Raw genomic sequence first — 18,038 nt, 5'->3', positions numbered from 1 at the left:
TTTCCGCCACGGTTTTCTTTTTCTTTTTTCATCGTCGTGCGCGGCGTTGAGGGCTCTCTTAAGCTTTTCCGCTATAGGGGAGTCATAGCAATGCTGGTTGGAAGTGCCGCTGCATGATTTGGGGCGCTACTAAGAGCATTGTCGGAGCATGGTATGTTCGAATTAACCGTCACAAGTGCTTGAGCGTTCAAATTGCCGAGTGTTTTTGCCCATTGGAATACCCATAACTTTGACGGGACCACAGCACCAGTTCGAATAAACCGGAAGTTTGAGTTAAGCGTGTTTGAATGAACGAGATTCGACTTTATATTTGCACTGCGTTGCGACTGCAGCCATTCCACTGCTGCCACTGCTTTTCTCTGCCACAGGACCTTGGTGCACAGTTCTGCATTGCATCCACTCCCCGTCCTGCTCCTCCCACCAGCAGCCCACGTCTTCACCCGCTGCTCAAAAGCATTGATGTCCTAAATTTAGACACGTCTAGTGGTCTGCACAGTGCTAGTGTATTATTAAACTGTACACACTGCTTTCCCTGGATTAGTATTAATATTTTCTTTTCTTACTGCTCTTTTCTGGCTGGCCATTGTGCAGCCGCATTGCTTGAATATTTCTTATATGTGAAAAATAAGTTACGTTAATATTTCATTCAAGCCTTGTTCTCTGGTGATTAATGTATTTATGGTATGTGCTCGACAACTGTTATATGTTTTCCTTGGGTTTGTGTGCATTCTAATTTTAAATGTCAATTTTTATTTCCCTTTATTTTTCAGCGACATTATGCGAGCCGAACCCACAAACGCAGATGCCATGTATGTAAGAGGTTTGTGCTTCTACTATGAGGACAATATTGAGAAAGCCCTCCAACACTTCCAGCAAGTTTTGAGACTAGCACCAGACCATCCCAAGGCATCTGCAGCATACAAGGTTTGTACTTCTTCGTTTCAAAAGCACCTGGTCAAACCTGGTGAAATGCGCCCATTAAAGACCTTATTTCTACTTTTGCAAGTGTGCGAAACACTTATGACGAGGTAGTGCTTGGAAATTTCGCATGTCTCCACTTGTGCTGACACACATCTGGCTGCAGGCATCGCATGCATCTTCTGTCTTAAAAGGACGTTAAAGTAGCTTTGTATGCTTCAAATATAAAGGTATCGTAAGAAGCCATCAAACAGTGACACCAAGGACAACATAGGGGAAATTACTTGTACTTACTAATTGAAATAAAGAAATGATAAATTAATGAAAATGAAAATGGATGACAACTGGCCGCAGGTGGGGAGCGAACCCACGTCTTTGCATTACGCATGCGATGCTCTCGCCATTGAGCTATCGCGGCGTCGTTTTCCCATCCACTTTCTGGGGTATTTTAAAGCAAACCTAGGCGCAAACCTAGGCGGCGGATGTGGAACATCCTTTCTGCCGCAGGCGTCACGAGTACATGATCTTTTTGGGTGAAGGCAACTGGTCAATAAACCCACATATGCTACTTGAAGGCATCAATGTTGCCGGATTCGAGCCCTCGTTATGTAATGAACGAGAAAAGAGGGTACCGAGCGGCCTGATTTTTATTAATCATAAAGAAGCCAACAAACAATGACACCAAGGACAACATAGGAGAAATTACTTGTACTTACTAATTGAAATAAAGAAATGATAAATTAATGAAAATAAAAATGGATGCACCACCACGCGCCACTCAGCGTTGCCTTCACCCAAAAAGATCACATACTCGCGACGCCTGTGGCAGGAAGGGTGTTCCACATCTGCCACCTAGGTTTGTGAGGGGGGGGGGGGGGGGGGAGGGCGCTGGCTAACACTCCCAGAGTTAGTTCTAGTAGTAAGACATAAATACCCTAGAAAATGGATGGGAAAACGGCGGCGCGGTAGCTCAATGGTGAGAGCATCGCACGCGTAGTGCAAAGACGTGGGTTTGTTCCCTACTGCGACCAGTTTTTTCATCCATTTTAATTTTCATTATCATTTACTTAATTCAGTTAATAAGAACAAGTAATTTCCCCTATGTTGTCCTTGCTGTCATTGTTTGTTGGCTTCTTATGATATGATTAATAAAGATCGGGGCCCTCGGTTCCCTTTCTTCTCGTTCAAATATAAAGGTAGCAAGAGGATAGCAAGAGGTATAGAGGAGCCTTAGCTCAATGATATGTTTTTGAAATAGCACTTCCTAAGAACGACACCCTGTAAAGTACACTGCTGAATCTGAAGTTGGGATGACAAGCATCTGATGGGGTGCGATGGCGGTTGATGTAGTATGATAGCAATCTTCACTAAGTTGCAAAAACATTGCGGATAGCTGGAAGACTTACACTTATGTCAGCGATCTCATGCTGATGATAAAATACAGAGAGTCTAATATTTCATGCTACTGCTTATGTCTGTTATCAGAACACTACAGAGAAAAATGTGAGCTTTATTAGGAACTTGTTAGGAAGTCGGAAAAAGTCCTAATGCAAGACTGTTGGCAACAGTGCCTCAGGTCGTCGCACTCGACTTGCTGCATCAGCTTGCCTGCCATGATGTGGATTTTGGCTGTATCTGCTCGAGTCTAGCTAAAATATTTTTGGAGATGGATCCCATTGTATTCTTTAAAAAAGTCAACGACTGAACTTGGCATGTTTTTGAAAGCTTGCTTGGGACTGCGGGAACAAGTTACAAAAAATTTAATCAATTCGTTGATTATGCATTTTGATTCCTGACGCAAGATATGTCTGCGTCATCAGGTAATGCTGCTCAAAGACTAGAATTGTGCTATCTACCTCAGGTGATTTTTGAAAATTCACTGTTGTCTAAAGAAAACACCTGGGATGTAATGTGTGCTGTTTCTCTGACAAGCTACAGAAAGTATGTTAGCCAGACAGGCTGCTGGTGCCTTAAGGGGATACCTGGACCGCTATCTTGTACGCGTTCGAAAAGCCGACGTTCGGTTTCGCCTCACGCGATTGGCCTATCGTGCGAGACGAAACCGGACGTTGGCTTTCGAACGCGTACAAGATAGCGGCCCTGGGCCGATATTTTGTAGTGATACCTTTCTGATGCAAATGCCTTCTCGCACTTGGTCAGGGGTCAAAGCGACGGTCACGTTATCAACGGGATCAGCCGGCCGTGAGCGGTGGATGATAAGACTGGTGTAGAATAAAGCATAACGCATCGCTACAAAATACCAGCCCTGGGCTTCAAGCGAAATTTTATTGTGGCAGCAATTATACAGACACTCCAAGCGCATTTCTGCCGTCGTCGCCGTGAGGTTCCGTATGAAGTCCAACGACGATAAAATTGTTGCCGCGTGCCTTATGCTGTATGTGCGAGTGAAAGCGTGTGAGAGACACGCGCTTTCACGGAGAGTGAATGCATGGCGGTGAGAAAACGCGACTTCTTCCGTCGTGCGAAAGGCCGTGGGGGGATGGGAGGGAGGGGAGGCGACATTTAGCTATGGCATGAAATTTGTATCTTGCGACTGGGCGCAAGGGGAACTGGCAACTCCTCCTACGCAAAAGAAGGAAAGCGGAAAGGCAGCGCGAGAGGGAGGGGGTGCGGCTTCTACTCTGCCAGTAACTGCGTACTTGTATTTTGCGCGATTGAGCGCTGTCGCCCCCACCGTATCTTGAAAGTGATCTCCACACGGCTGTTACCTTTGTATGCGCTGTGCTTTCGCCGCTCAGTTTCCATTGAAGCGATAGTATCGCGCAGGCGCGTGATGACCATGCATGGCTCTGGATTGTAGTGGCTCAAATCGGTTCTTTGGATTTGATTTCGTTCGCGAAAACCTCGTTGAAGTGGACACACGATCATCACAGCTTTGGAAGGGCCTTCCAATTTGACTACTTGGCAGTTCCAATTTCAGTCCAGTCCCAGTATCGTTCTCGAAAAGTTCATTGGAGTGGAAATACCGAATAAAACGCCTTCGTTATGAAGAGACTTTTTTTATTACTTTCTGTGGGCAGCTGACGGGGAATCTTAATCTTCGTTGTGGCGGAAATTTCGTTGTAGCAGCATTCGTTGTTGTTGGGTTCAACCTCAATAGGTAATTTATTGTGCTAGTTGCAAATATGCAGCTAGTTTCTCTCTATAAAATGATGAAAATATTTTATAAAACTTTTGGTCCAAATTTTTGGGATGACTGGGAAAAAATGGTTAACAGTAAGCATGCTAAAAGTCATGTAAACATATTCTGAAGGAGTGCAGTAAGCATTGTTTCATATTTCTGCCTGTATACTATTCAGTTACAAAAGTTCTGTCATAATTTGACATGCATATTTTGTTTATTTTTTATTACTCAAAATTTCACAACTTTTCAGGGTGAACAAACATGCTATTATAGACATACTGCACTCCTTGGAAGTCTCGCTATCAGATAAAAAAAGTAATAAAATCTGATGATTAGCAGACTGTCTACACCTCTTAGAAAATTGCTGATGACTAAAACGAGTTACTAAGGGGGAAAAAAAGTAATCACCATGAGAAAAAAGCGTTGTGTTTTCCTGGATGTAAAAGTTTCTTGGGAAAGGGATCGTTTTTGGCAGAAATGCAACCCCGAAGAGATGAGACCAATATTGCTGGGCTCTGATAAGCGATTTTGGTAGGGTGAACGGCAAAATGGGTCATATTACATGCATTTATAGGCAAAACTGAGCATTTTGTAGGCTAAATACAGTGTTTTTTTCTCTCAGCGACACATTGTTTTAAGCTAGATATTAGAATAACAGAAATTACTGCAAATCATTGATCTAAACATTTTTTTAAGGATTGTGAGAAGCCCCAGTTTAAGCACTAGAGATCTAATAGACAGTTTTAGCAGAGCGTTCATGGTCCGCTCCGCTCAGGCTGTACAGAATGTGCAAGGTTCTTGAACCAGTAAGCCGCCTTGGATCTTGTGGTTATTCTGTTTTTGTTTTCTCAGAAAGCACGTCTATTGAAGTCAAAGAAGGATGAAGGCAACGAGGCATTCAACAGAGGGAACTTTCAAGAGGCATTTAACATCTACACAAGTGCTTTAGAAGTGGATCCAAGCAACAAACTTGCAAATTCAAAATTGTACTTCAACCGTGCCACTGTCTGCTCAAAGGTATGTTATGTGTTGTCCACAGCTAGTACTGACTGCTATGGCTGGAAAACAGACAGAGCTGCCTTCCACTATGAAAATTTAAACCAACTTCAAGAGGCATGTTACCTCGCACTCTCAGTTGCTTCAGTCTACATAAGTGTTTTTTTTTTTTTTTTTTTTGCAGCACTTTGTCTGCTATTCCTTTAATTTGAAAGAAAGCCAATTATGCTAATTGATACAATCTATACTTTTTTTTCTTAAGGTGTTTTCTTTTTCAATATTTCATATCATTTATGTGCTTTACTTTCTTTACTAAACGTAGGTTTGATAGTTTAGATTTTCTTAGGAGAGTTAAGGAATGCAAATATGAATTGAATGTTGATGTGATTTGTTTTTCTTGATAACACAGCATGTGTATCGAAACATTTGCTGTAGTCTAACCTCCCCCACTCAATCGCGCCTTAACTTGAAGGCAGGACTTGACTTGGTCAAGTTCGGCACATGATAATGTCTGACATGAACATGCCCATCTTGCTCATTGTGTTTCCCTCGGCACGTTCACGACGGGCATTATCTTGTGCCGGGCATGACCATGTGAAGTCGTGGCTTCAAGTTGACGAGCATTTCTGAATACAGGGGTAAGTATAAAAGGTTGAGATGCCCTGTATAATGAAGACCTCCTGTAAAACGACCTGTGCAGTTGACTTCTGTTAATCCGATCCTGAAGAGACCTATAAAATTGGATTAATTTTCCAGTGATTCGAATCGGGCAAAAGGCAAAAGAAAAAAAAATTGTCGCAGTATGCCACTGATTTATTTGACAGTATTTGCTCCGGTCCTCACACGCCCCCGAATCGAATGTGCACCCAATTTTTGTGAGTTGAAATAGAAAATTAAAATAGAAATTATCTAAGAGCGCCAAAACAAAGTAGAAATTGAACATGCGCCCAACCAGTGAAGTTTACCTTCACAAAATAGAAATTTATTTACCTAATGTCCATCAACGTGAGTCTCAGACAGACACAGAAAAACTTTATTGGTAGCAAGCGAGTTTGGACTCCTCTGGGTCCTTGGACCACTGTGCGGTACTACACTATGTCACGACGGTCATTTTCCTTTTGTTCATGACCTCGGCAGGCCAAGCCATTGCTGCAAGCTGCAATGTCGGGTCCGTAGACGAGAGCAGGACCTCCCAGTAGTGATGTAGAACTATAGATAGTTGAGTCACTATCGAACTATTGATAGTAAAAAAAAACTATTGATAGCAGTAGCGATAGTATGAAACCAACCGCGCGATCTCATTGCAGCATAAACTTGGTTCCCTGTGTGCGTGGTATACAGGGTATGTCTGAAAAGTAATGTCAGCGAGTTGAATAAAAAAGTTATTGATCATATCAGTACAACACATTAAAAGGTTTCAAAATAGGCTTCTCCTGCGTCGATACATCGCTTCCAGCGAGATTTCCAGGTATCGAAGGCGTCACGGTAGGCCTCCTCCGGAATGTCCTTTAGAGTCTTGGTGCAAGCCTCTTTGACTTTGTAAACTGTCTCGAAATGAAGTCCTTTCATGGGAGTTTTCAAGCGCCACTGGTAGACTTGATGTTCTGACCAAACAATTGTGACCAAAGGCCGTCTTTATCATACGAAATATTTGCACTGCGGACTTGCTGGGTTTCACACAAATCTTGAAGGCAATCTTTTGTTCCAACGAGCACTGCATTGCGGCTTGCACGAGAAATGAAAATGAGTTTCATGGAAAAGCCTGTCCTTACTCTCCAGATAGTAGCAGATGATAAAGCGACCGCGCTTGCGTAAGCTAAATTCCCCCTCCACCAATCCCAACCGGTCCTAGCGCGCTGTGACGTATTACTTCACAGTATAATCACTGTCATTATTTTTTGGACAAACCCTGTATGGTGGGGGTGGTAACTATGACAGAACTCTTCGTTATCGCAGTCTACCAGTCACCGAGCTCTGCAGATGTACCCTACGTACAGCTGCTGGATAAAATGCTGGGCAAATGTCCTTGTTCTGCTGGCAACAGCGACCCGAGGTGCACCGTTTGGTGCGCCTGCTTCTGAGCTGAATTCGAGTGGAATTATTACTTCAGCACGTATCCTTGCTGCGTTTCAAGGTCAGTGCGTGAGAACTGAATCGAAGCTGAATACACATAAAAGCAAGGAACGAGCGTGTTGCCCTTGACACAGCAGCTGCGCACTATTTGTTCTGCAGCACACCGCTCCAGCGCTCTAAACAAGTCTGCTCACGAATGTACATAGATACATACAAGGTCGTACAAGGACTACCGATGGTGCTATCGATAGTAACACATGATTGCACTATCGATGGTAACAGTATCGATTGCACTATCGATATCTTCAAAACTATCGATGCTATCGATAGTCAATTGACCTATAGTTTGCGTCACTACTTCCCAGTCCTCCCAGCTTGAGATGGCGGGCTGTCCCTGTGGGATAGGATCAACAGGGCAGCCAAAAAGGGTGTAGGAGAGTGTGGCGGGAGGATCGCCGCATAGGGAGCATGTAGAGGAGGTGCCATAGTAGTGGAATAGCAGCTGAGAGGATGGGAGAGAGCAGGTCTGGAGGGGTCTCCAGAGGATCTGTTGGGAGTGGGTAAGGGAGGGGTGGGGGGGGAGCAAGTCCGACAGTCCAAACGGGGTATTTGTGTGAGCTCTGCAAAGCTGTGCGCCCGCTCCCTCGAGAAGACCGGATCGAGGCTGTCCTGAGCCCAGCAAATCAAACCTCAGGCCAATTTATCGGCAGCCTCATTTCCAGGGTTCCCAGATGAGCCGGCACCCACGGGAGCTCTACCTTGTGTGTTAAATTCTGGGTGGGGGTATTCAACAAGTCCCATGCAGGAGTGTGAATCCTGCCTCTGGCAAAGTTGGACAGAGCTGTTTTTGAGTTGCTAAAGATGTATTCAGCATCCGAATGTGCAAGGGCTAAGGCGATGGCAGTCTCCTCTGCCTCCTCAAGTGTAGAGCCCGAGGGAAGATGGTGAGTTAGTGGTCGGGGTAGGGTTGGGTTGTAAGCAACTGCTATAGCTCCTTGTGTTGTACATGCGGGGTCTACCCAAATGGCATTCTGGGCTTTTCCGTAATACTTGTGAAGGGCATTTGCGCGAGCTACGCGGTGAGAGATGTGATGCTGGGGATGGACGTTTCAAGGAAGGGGTTTAACAGCAAGGGGGGTTATGGATCTGTTAAGGAATGGCTATAAGGGTTGGCTGATTAATGAGTATGATGTTGCGAGGGCAGGCGTGGATATGGTGGCCAGTGGCGCTCATGGCAAGTCTTAGGTACTGCGTTTGAAGGTGCGCCTCAACTAGTTCAGAAAGGGTGTTATGCATGCCTAGTGCAAGGAATTTGGCTGTGCTGTTTCTACGAGGTAGGTTTAGGGCTTCCTTAGTTGCAAGGCAGATCATGGCATTCACATGCTCGGTTTCCGTGCGGTTCAGCTTGAGATATGGGGTGGTGTGTAGAATGCGGCTGAGCGTAAAAGCATGTACAATTTTTATGTTGTCTGCTTCGTCTAAACCCTTATGCAGGGAAGATATGCGGTGTAGAAGCTGGAACACTGATTGCATGGAGGCCTTGAGTGTTTTAAGGGTATGGTCATTGCATCCGGAATCCTGCAGGTAGAGGCCAAGGTCACGGGTGGGAGTGAGGGGGATAGGGGATCCTTGTAAAGTGATCTGGATGGGCGAGTTAGCGGCAGATTTTGGTTTAATTCGAGCCCGATAGATGATACGTGAGCGGAAATGGTGTCGGCTGCTAATTGTAGAGTTTCCTCAATTTCCCCGTCAGAGGCATGAGTGGTCCATGTGGTAATATCAGCGTACAGGGTATGCTTTAGGTGTGTGATGAGATTGAGTTTGTGGGCTAAGAGAGCAATGTTAAATAGAAGGGGGGAGAGGACCGCGCCTTGAAAGGTTCTGAGCATGCCGAGTGTATAACGGGATGTGCTGAGCTGATCAATGTGCAAGGAGGCAGTGCTGCGGCGAGAGAGGAAGGCGCGAACATAGTTGTAGGTTTTAGGGCCTACCTGTTCTGCCTGCAGTTCCCGTAAGATGGCATCGTGTTGAATTCTGTCAAATGCCTTAGTGAGGTCAACTGCCAGGATAGCTTTAGTGAGGTGGGGGATGGTATCATCAAGCTCGTCGTGCGTAATTTGGGGTAGGGCATCCTGCGCAGATAGATTCCCACTAAAGCCCACCATATTGTGGGGGAAAAGGCAATTCTCTTCCATGTACGTTGTTAGTCAGGCAAGGATTATGTGCTCGAAGGCCTTGCCGAGACTGGATGTAAGAGAAATGGGGCGGATGTTCTCTAGGGTGATGGGCTTGTGGGGTTTTGGGATAAATATGATTTTTCCATGCTTCCAAGAGGCAGAGAGGGTACCTGCTTCCTAGCACTCATTGAAGTAGGTGACTAGATGAGATAGGGAGGCATCACCAAGCTAGGGTTGGGGTTAGCCCGTGTACTCTGGATGTTTGTAAGGAAGACTTGGGGTGGTACAGGTGCATTTCACCTGCGTGAGGAATACATTGGTGTCCTGCTGATGGTTATGAGTGAGGCGGTGAATGCTAAGACGCGTCTTCAGTTTTAGATTGTGTGGGATTTAGCATGTGGCATAATAACAGGTGGCAAGTGCGGGTTGTGAAGAGATTGCTTCGGAGGCCAACACAAACTTGAACCTTGTTAGCTTTGCAAAGAGTGGCACTATGGTGTTCTATTTGGGATTGTAGCTGGGTGAGCTTGAGTTTTAGTTTCCTGTTGTGCTTTTGAGTTTTCCACCTCTGCATGATGTTGTCTTGAGCTTCAAGCAGGTGGGCGTGCTTACTGTCGATAACGGGGATGTCTGGGGTAGTATCGAGCGTTTGGGTAGGTTGACGAATATACTTCTGCAACTGAGTAATCCAGGTGTCTAGGTCGAAGGGGGCCTGTGCTGGCTGCACTTGCCTGAATTTACAGAGCTGGTCCCAATTAGTGTGCCTAACGGTAAATTTGTGCTAAGGTTGGCTATAGTTTACTGCTATGTGAATTCGGTGGTGGTCGCTGCCTAGTGTGGTTTGCGTTCTTTCCCATTGTAGTAGGTGGGCCAAGTTTCTGCCAAGCGCGAGGTCTGAGCTAGTATCGGCAGTAACACTGTTCCCAAACCACGTAGGTAGACTGAAATTATTAAAGATTGTCAGGTGGAGCACCAATGTTTCATTGTATAAAACTGTGCCTTTGTGGTTGGTGCGCCGATAGCCCCAGTCCATGTAAGTGCGATTAAAGTCGCTGGCAACCAGTAGGGGGTTTGATCCGGCCATTTGGGTTACAGTTATGAGGAGTGGAGTGAGTAGGTGAATAGGCTGTCGTGGGAGAAGATAGTAGTTAAAAATGATTCAGGGATATTCCATTGGATAATTTGAAAAGAATTATGGGTGGCAGGCATTGGGGGGTGGCATTGAAGGGTGGCAGGGCGAAGGAGGGGTGTAGAAGGTGGGATGGCTGGAGGAGAGGCTGTTGAGAGTCCAGGAATAAGGCGAGCTAAACGCTCCTCTACCTTGGTCATGATGCTAGATGACCCTATCCATTGCACAGATAATGGTGGCTTCAACCATAGTTTGGCACTGGGCAGTGACCTGCGAAGTAATGCGCTCTGTGAACCTGGCATCTAGGCTTTAGGCGAAATTTTGCGGCCAGGTCTATGGGTTGGGCTGGGCTCTCATCAAGCCTCCTCTTTTTATGAGGAGGTTGGTTGGATGGGGTGGATGAAGAAGATGGGGGCTAGAGCAGGGGTGGAGGTAGAGGGCTGCCCCGAGCTGCCTTACCTCTTTCCACAGAGCCTTCATTTCCAGGTCCTGGGAGGTCGTGATGTTCGTCTTAGCAGCCTTGGAAGCCCATGTAGAGGTAGACAGGAGGGTCGTGCGAAGCGGGGGAAAGTCCGTCTTCGTAGGGCACTTTGTCTTCTGGGGCTGTGGGCTACGTTGGTATGTGGTGGCATTTCTTGCCTTGCACGAGCCGATGCCCATGAGGTGCTACCCCCCACAGAGAATGTAGGTCGGGATGCAGGAGGGAAGATCTTGCGGCTCATGCTTGTCCCCACATCTCGGTCAGAGACCACTCTTGGAGACCACTCTTAGGGTGGGGGCACACGTTGTATCTTTGGTCGGTCGACGACAGTTTGTGCACACATCTGAACTTCCCTTGTATGGCCTACATCTATACACTACACTCATGTAGCGTATGGTGTGAGAGACTGGCCTGTGGTGGAGAGACTGGAATGTGACCAATATGGAGAGGGTCCTATCCATTCTGCGGGCTGCGAGGATATCAGCTTCCTGGTTGTGGGTCCGGAGGTCCAGTAGCATCTGTTCTGGTGTTTCCGTCCAGTAGGCTTGCGAGATGACTACGCGCACAGCTGCGGGCGGCGGTGCGATGTAGGCGAGAGAGGGTAACTGGTCTCTTGGAGGACCACTTCTTTGAGTTCAGCGAGCTGAAGGGCTGTTGTCTTGTGAGGGGTAGCAACCGTGAAGATGTTATTTGTAGGGTTGATCCAGAGGTGAAAATCTCCTAGGTCTTGGCCAGTGGCGGTAACTTGCACAACTTGCATGAGTGGCTGCGCCATGGCTCCATTCAAAGTGAGGCCTCCTCTTGGTCGGAAAACTACCCTTATAGTGCTGGGAGGGAGTGAAGCAAGTTGCTCACTTCCCAACGCGACTGCATGCGTCACCCACAGCTGTTGTCAAGTGCAGTATGTTGGCTTGAAGGTCACAGGGGCAGTGTCGACTGGAGCACCGAAGGCGGACGCGGTAGGCTTAGCTGGAACAGGGGCTGCATGAGGAGGTTCCTGGGCTTGGTTTTCCACCCTTGTACATGCGGAGTATCGTGGTCCACTCACTCAGTGATTCCACTCCTGCGCCAACTGCGCCAAAGTGCACCAATTGAGATTTACTGCGCCATCCTGATACAATCGACGAAAATTGCGCCTAACTGCGCCAAACAGTCTCGGATTTGACGACGTCTATCGCCAATTGCACCACCGCGGAATTAAAACGTTCAACGTGACGATAGGGCGAGCCTTAGTTGCAACCTTAGCTGCAAACAGGAGACGAGAAAGCTCTAGCGCGTACGTCCCAATTAAGGTCACTGGAACCTGGAAAGTACCGCAGCCCTTTTCTCTAATTAGCCGCCGCGCCGCCGATTGGTCAGTTGCCGTCAGGTGATGACTTTCCACTATAGATGGCGGATCTAAGCCGCGCCGGAGGAGATAAGCAGACAGAAATCGCTCGCACACGCCGCGCGTACGAGTCATCAACGAGGTCAGATTTTGCACTTTTTTATAATTGAGTGTATATGTAACTTTTGTAGACTTAAAACAAAACGAAAGGAAATGCCCGGGTGCTGCACGTTCGGGTGCAGCAACCGCCGGGAGTCCGGGAAAGCGCTTTTTGCGATACCAGTTAAGCGGAAAGAGTGACAGCAAGCGCCGTGCTAGCTCTGGCTGCACCGGATAAAGAGCGACAAGTTCACTCCCACTTGGTGAACTTGTTGATATCGCAAAGCTGAGAAGCTCCTTGCGGTATTTCATCGAACTCCCTAAATGCCATAATGTGATGGAAAAGCTTCTTCGCGCATTCAAAGACTGCGGTTTGCCTTGAGTAAACAAAGCGAGGAGATGCTCAGAAATAAGCAGAACCGAGCAAACCGAAGAGCGACGCAATACGGGCGGCTGTGTCAAAAATAACAAAGTGTAGTGAAAAGATCGATCGACCTGTTAATGTTGAAAATTAAAATATAGATTTTCTCGTGTGTTGTTTAAAACAACACGAACATGACCTGGTTAATTCTGTTTTAGCATCCCTTTTCTTGTAGTGCAGTCAGGGACCGTTTATTTTCGTAGAAATAGATCTGTATGAAACATTTCGTGCGCAGTTAAATCATTAGCCACGTTAGAACGCGATAATATCCACGCGTATAAACGATTTTGTGGCAGCGCTTAATACCTAGTCATCCGAAAAAAAAAATCTTGTGTGACACACGAGCATCGGGATCGCTTTGCATTTAGAACGGGTGGCGCTGTCGCAGAAACGAGACGAGACAGCTGCGTTCGATGCGAACGAAATCAAGATTCTTCTTTCTTGCTTTTCTTAGCGCGCGCGCCTTTGGAGCCCGCCGTCTTCTTCTTTCTCGTCTTGACCACTCTCATGAGTTTCAATAGCTTCCGGCCGCGAAAAGTTTCCTTCTCATCAGTGGAAGCAACCTTCGAGTGTGTATAGGTGTTGAACAGGTCTCCGAACGAGTTTTCCTTTGGATTTTAAGAGACAGGAGCGTGGTTTCCCGTCGACTCCAGAATATACTTCAATGACCTTAGCCAGGTTCCAGAAGGATCTAGGAGCACGTGCACCGATCAAAACGATATCTCCTTGGTTCACTGTCATTTCTTGCTTTCTTGCGTTACACGGCTCTCTCAGTTCTTTCAGATATTCCTTGTTCCATCTCTTCCACCAATCTTTCGTAATTTTTTGCTTCTTTCTCCACATTTCTTCTATGCTGATCTTTTTTTCACTTGCTATACTGTCTTTGATCCTATGCTTTCCACCTATTATATCAGCCGGCACAATAGGTAGAGGTTCATCTGGTTCGCTGTATACATAGGTCAACGGTCTGTTATTAAGGGCAGCTTCAACTTCAGTTGTTAGTGTTTGCATCTCTTCTCTTGATAACAGTCTTTTCCCAATAACTTTCCTCATTGTTGATTTCATGCTTCGTACCATTCTTTCATAAAAGCCTCCCCTCCAAGGTGCTTGTTCTGCGATGTACTTCCATTTTATTTGATCCCCTTGGCTTGCTCTTTTGGAGACTTCTTTCTGTAGTTCTTTTATCATACGATTGATGTCTCTGTTGGCCTTCTTGAACGTCCTTGCGTTGTCACTGTAAATGATGCAACATAGCCCTCGTCTCGCTGTAAATCTTCGGAATGCGTGTAAGAATGCTTCTGTTGTCGTGTTGTCCACAACTTCGAGATGTACAGCTCGTGTGGTAGCACATACAAACATTGCAACATACTGTGTTGTAGTACCTTTCATCGCGTCCTTTATAAGTAACGGACCCGCGAAATCCACTCCGATCACTTCAAATGGTTGTCGCTCGTTGACTATGTCAGCAGGAAGTGGTGCTGTTTCTTGGTGCAGCAGTCTGACGTCAAATCGTTGACACTGGTGCCCCTTGAATTCTTGAACCACTTGCTCTTGTGTCTCTGTCTTGGTTTCTTTCTCAGGGCACTTTATGTCTAGAGTTTCAATACCCCTGAAGTGGCTGAGCTCTGTCTGTATCTCAGAGTTATCCACGTTGACGTTAAGTACCATTACGGTTGACTTCTCCATTATTGTTGCTGATATCCTAGCGTGACCCTGTATTGTCCAGCCGAATATGGTTTCTGCTGCTGTCAAGCTTTCTTCTAGTCTTCGGATCCCACCTGTCATTACTTGCCAATACTGGTCTGATCCAATAAGTATTCCAATTTCTATGCATGATGTGCCTTTACATGAAACGTCAGCCAGCTTGAATCCGTCCTCTTCATACTTCTTTTGCAGTGAAATAGGCAGGAACGGTAATCTTTCTTTTGAAATTATGTCTACCTCCAGTGCTTCCAGTACCACTTCTTCACTACTGGAGATACTTTTCAGTTTAACTTCAACTGAATTCATGACTCTTTCATTTTGTCCTCCTCCGAATGAGCCTATCGTGAGTCTTTCTTTTCCTTTAACCTTACAGCCAAGTTTCTCAGATAGGCTTTTCAGTATGAATGATCTTTGGCTGCCAGTATCCAGTAGAACACGACAATAACATGACTGCCTTCTACCTTCTGCTAATGCAACTGCAGTCTGCAGAAATACACTTGATGAGTTGTTCATAAACTGGCATGTAGATGTTTTCTCTTCTTGATTTTCACTTTCACCAAGAGTAGATGTTGTACACTGTGCTGTCAGTTCTTTGCTTCGGCACATAGACGTCGCATGCCAGTTTCGACATATCTTGCACCTAATGTTTGCCTTACATATTTTAGCAGTATGGCGAGGCCTGGTACAGCGGAAACATCTGTTTGCCTCTCTGAGCTTCATTTTCTTGTCTTCATAAGGCATTGTTTTCCTACAATCATCAGTATAATGAGTTGTATTGTCGCAAAATATGCAAAACTTTGCAGCTGTACTTCGAAAATTAACAGTTCTTGTATGCTGCTTACTCTCAGCCCTGTGGCTGTAGCTTTCTCTCCTTTCTGTTGACAATTCCTCTCTGCACTCTACTTGATCTTCTATGTATTTCATCAAGCGCCTAAGAATATCTTCTTGACGTAAAGCCACATTGTGATCTCGTGATGAAGATCCACTGATCGCTTCTCTTTGTTTTAACTGGAATCCAATGTACATATCCACTGGCAAAGCTCTTTTCAGGATCGGAAGCAACATCGATGCATAGGACTCGCTTTTCAATCCTAAGGATTCCAGTCCACGTATGTGCACTTGCACCTTTTGTGACAGCTTTCTTAAACCGTCATGGTCGTTGCAGCTCGCTACTGTATTCAAGTTAGTTAGTTCTTTCATATGCATTTCTACCAGCACGTCCTCTCTTCCGTACCTCTTCTTGAGTATATCAATGGCGTTGCTATAGTTACTGTCGGAAAATTGTAGTCCCTCCACGGCAGCTGCCGCTTTTCCGGTTAGTGATGACAGAAGGTACGTAAATTTCTGATTTTCGTTCAAGTCGGTTCTTTCGTGTACAGCTGTTTCAAATTGCCGCCAAAATCTCTGCCATTTCATTTTGTCGCCGTCAAACTTCATTAGTTCTAGCTTCGGTAGCTTCACTATTGTTGCTTGCTGAGATTGTCTAGTTTCGCCATTGAAATTGGTTTGCTCCCTCGCTGTTTGCCGTACTTCTTGCCGAGAAAGGTACGCGTTGATGTTGTGCAGAGCACTTATTATCTTTAGCTCGTACTCATTTGTTTTCGCAAACTCCGAGTCAGCTGTTTCGGGCGTTATGAACTGCTCCATCTGCTCGTCCGCTTTCTTTAGCGAGTCTGCAATACCTTTAATCTGGCTGGCTATCAGCGACATCGCTGTAGGATCTTGATTCTCCTCCAGTTTCTTTTCAGCATCGCTCACTAGATTTGTTATTTGCGTTCTCAGCGTTTTTCGCTTCTTCAAAATCACTTCTCTGTTCATCTTGAATAACGGAGGAAACTGCTGGTCGCTTACAGATTCTAGCGGCGAGACGTCATCCGAATCTTGGTCGCCCTCTGTGTCCGTGCCGCTCCTTCGTCGATGTCTCGTCTCGCTGCCGTTGGTTCGCTCTCGGGCCTCCTCTTCGTCCGTCTTCTGTGGCCAGTCCGTCGTTCTGGTAGTCCGTGGCCAGTCGGAAGAGGAGTAGCCGCTAAATCCTGGTCACGGCACCATGTCGCAGAAACGAGACGAGACAGCTGCGTTCGATGCGAACGAAATCAAGATTCTTCTTTCTTGCTTTTCTTAGCGCGCGCGCCTTTGGAGCCCGCCGTCTTCTTCTTTCTCGTCTTGACCACTCTCATGAGTTTCAATAGGCGCACAGTTGAATGCTTCACTTTCCGAGTGCAGTAGCCGACCGATTTTCCGGACTTCGCGGGGACTGAAAAATCGAGCAGTCCGAAAAACTCCCCCCCCCCCCCCCCCCCCAAGAGAAAAATATCATGAGGCTGAGAGCGGCTTAAGAAAAATGTCTCACGTTCGCCCAAAAGGCGGAGCATCGATTGCGATAGCCAATTAATAGACAGCGATATGAAGTAAGGATGTTAGTTTTATCGGCCGTATAACGTTGTAAATATGCGCTTACTAACTAAATAAGCACGGTGTCACGCGCGCACAGGTTAGATGAACACATCTCGCTCGATGACCGCGGGCATATTGACCTTCGCGCTGTCTATTCTGTCGCTTCAACGCGAACGTCGAAAAAAAAAAAGGGGAGGGGGGGACGGCGCATACGAAGCTAGTGGCACTCGGCGCACGCCCTTTGTACCCATCGCAGATCGCGGGCGCACACTTCGGCCACATAGCAGATCGCTTTCAAGATACGGTGCCTGCGCGGCAGCTCCGTCGGCAGCCGCAAGAGCAGAATGCAACTCCCCACCGTCTCCGCCGCCTTCTCCCCGTGCCCCGCGAGCGAACGAAGTCCGCGCGCGCCTCCGGCCGCCATCCTCTCTCGCGTGCGTGAGAATAAATTGCGGTTGCTGGCTGACCCTCGCAAGCTTTCACCCGCACACAGCGTACGGACCGAACAAAAAAAAAAAGAGAGAGAAAAGAAAAGCAAGTGCAGCTTTTTAGAACGTTTTGTCGGCCAAGGAAGAGCGGGCATGGCCTCGGAGACGAGGAGATAGCGTGCGTTTACGGATCTTGAAGGCTATACAGTGGGGCACTGGAAGCCAAGCCAGCGGAAAATCCAACATGGCGGCCTCCAAGATCGGGTAGCATGGCTCGGAGCGAGCGATTTTCAGTCCGGAAAATCGAACATTTGCTCCTAGATTCCTCAGAAAAATCGCTCGCGAAAATGCATTAGCTCTATGGGAATCCTGCCGGTACATCTATGAAGTCCGGAATATCCAACAAGTCCGAATTTTGGGAGTCCTAAAAATCCGTCGGCTACTGTACTTGTAATTTACATCGTATCTAGCTAAACGAAATGCGGTTTTGTTTGTGGATTTCACAGGGCCCACTGCGGCAGCCATCGTGCTGTTCTTCCCTGTAGAAAGCCTAGAAAACCTGAGGAAGAGCTGCTCGTCTTTTCCGCGCAGTGTTGCCTGCGCTCGCTCCGGCGGTTGCGGCACTTTCAAAGTTCCAGGTTCCAGTGACTTTAGCAGTGCCACGCACGGCGCCGACGCGGTGTCTGCCTTGCAAGGCGGCTCGATGGCAAAGTGCGGTTTCTGCCGAGGCTCGCGGCTTCAAGGTT

The 18,038-nt window shown here is 46.7% G+C and overlaps 1 protein-coding gene across 4 annotated transcripts in view; it reads left to right on the top strand.

Annotated features, from left to right (window-relative positions):
* Positions 1–18,038, top strand: part of LOC119462806 (dnaJ homolog subfamily C member 7) — a 127,568-nt gene that overhangs the window by 91,606 nt on the left and 17,924 nt on the right. For all 4 annotated transcript variants that reach the window (XM_037724051.2, XM_037724055.2, XM_049667834.1 and 1 more), the window contains exons 5-6: positions 771–924; positions 4,916–5,080. In XM_037724051.2, coding sequence (XP_037579979.1) covers positions 771–924; positions 4,916–5,080 — 319 coding nt within the window. The remainder of the gene's footprint in view (positions 1–770; positions 925–4,915; positions 5,081–18,038) is intronic.

Source organism: Dermacentor silvarum, chromosome 1, assembly GCF_013339745.2.
Source record: "Dermacentor silvarum isolate Dsil-2018 chromosome 1, BIME_Dsil_1.4, whole genome shotgun sequence".
Classification (NCBI taxonomy): Eukaryota; Metazoa; Arthropoda; class Arachnida; order Ixodida; family Ixodidae; genus Dermacentor; species Dermacentor silvarum.
This window is presented reverse-complemented; position numbering and strand designations above follow the sequence as displayed.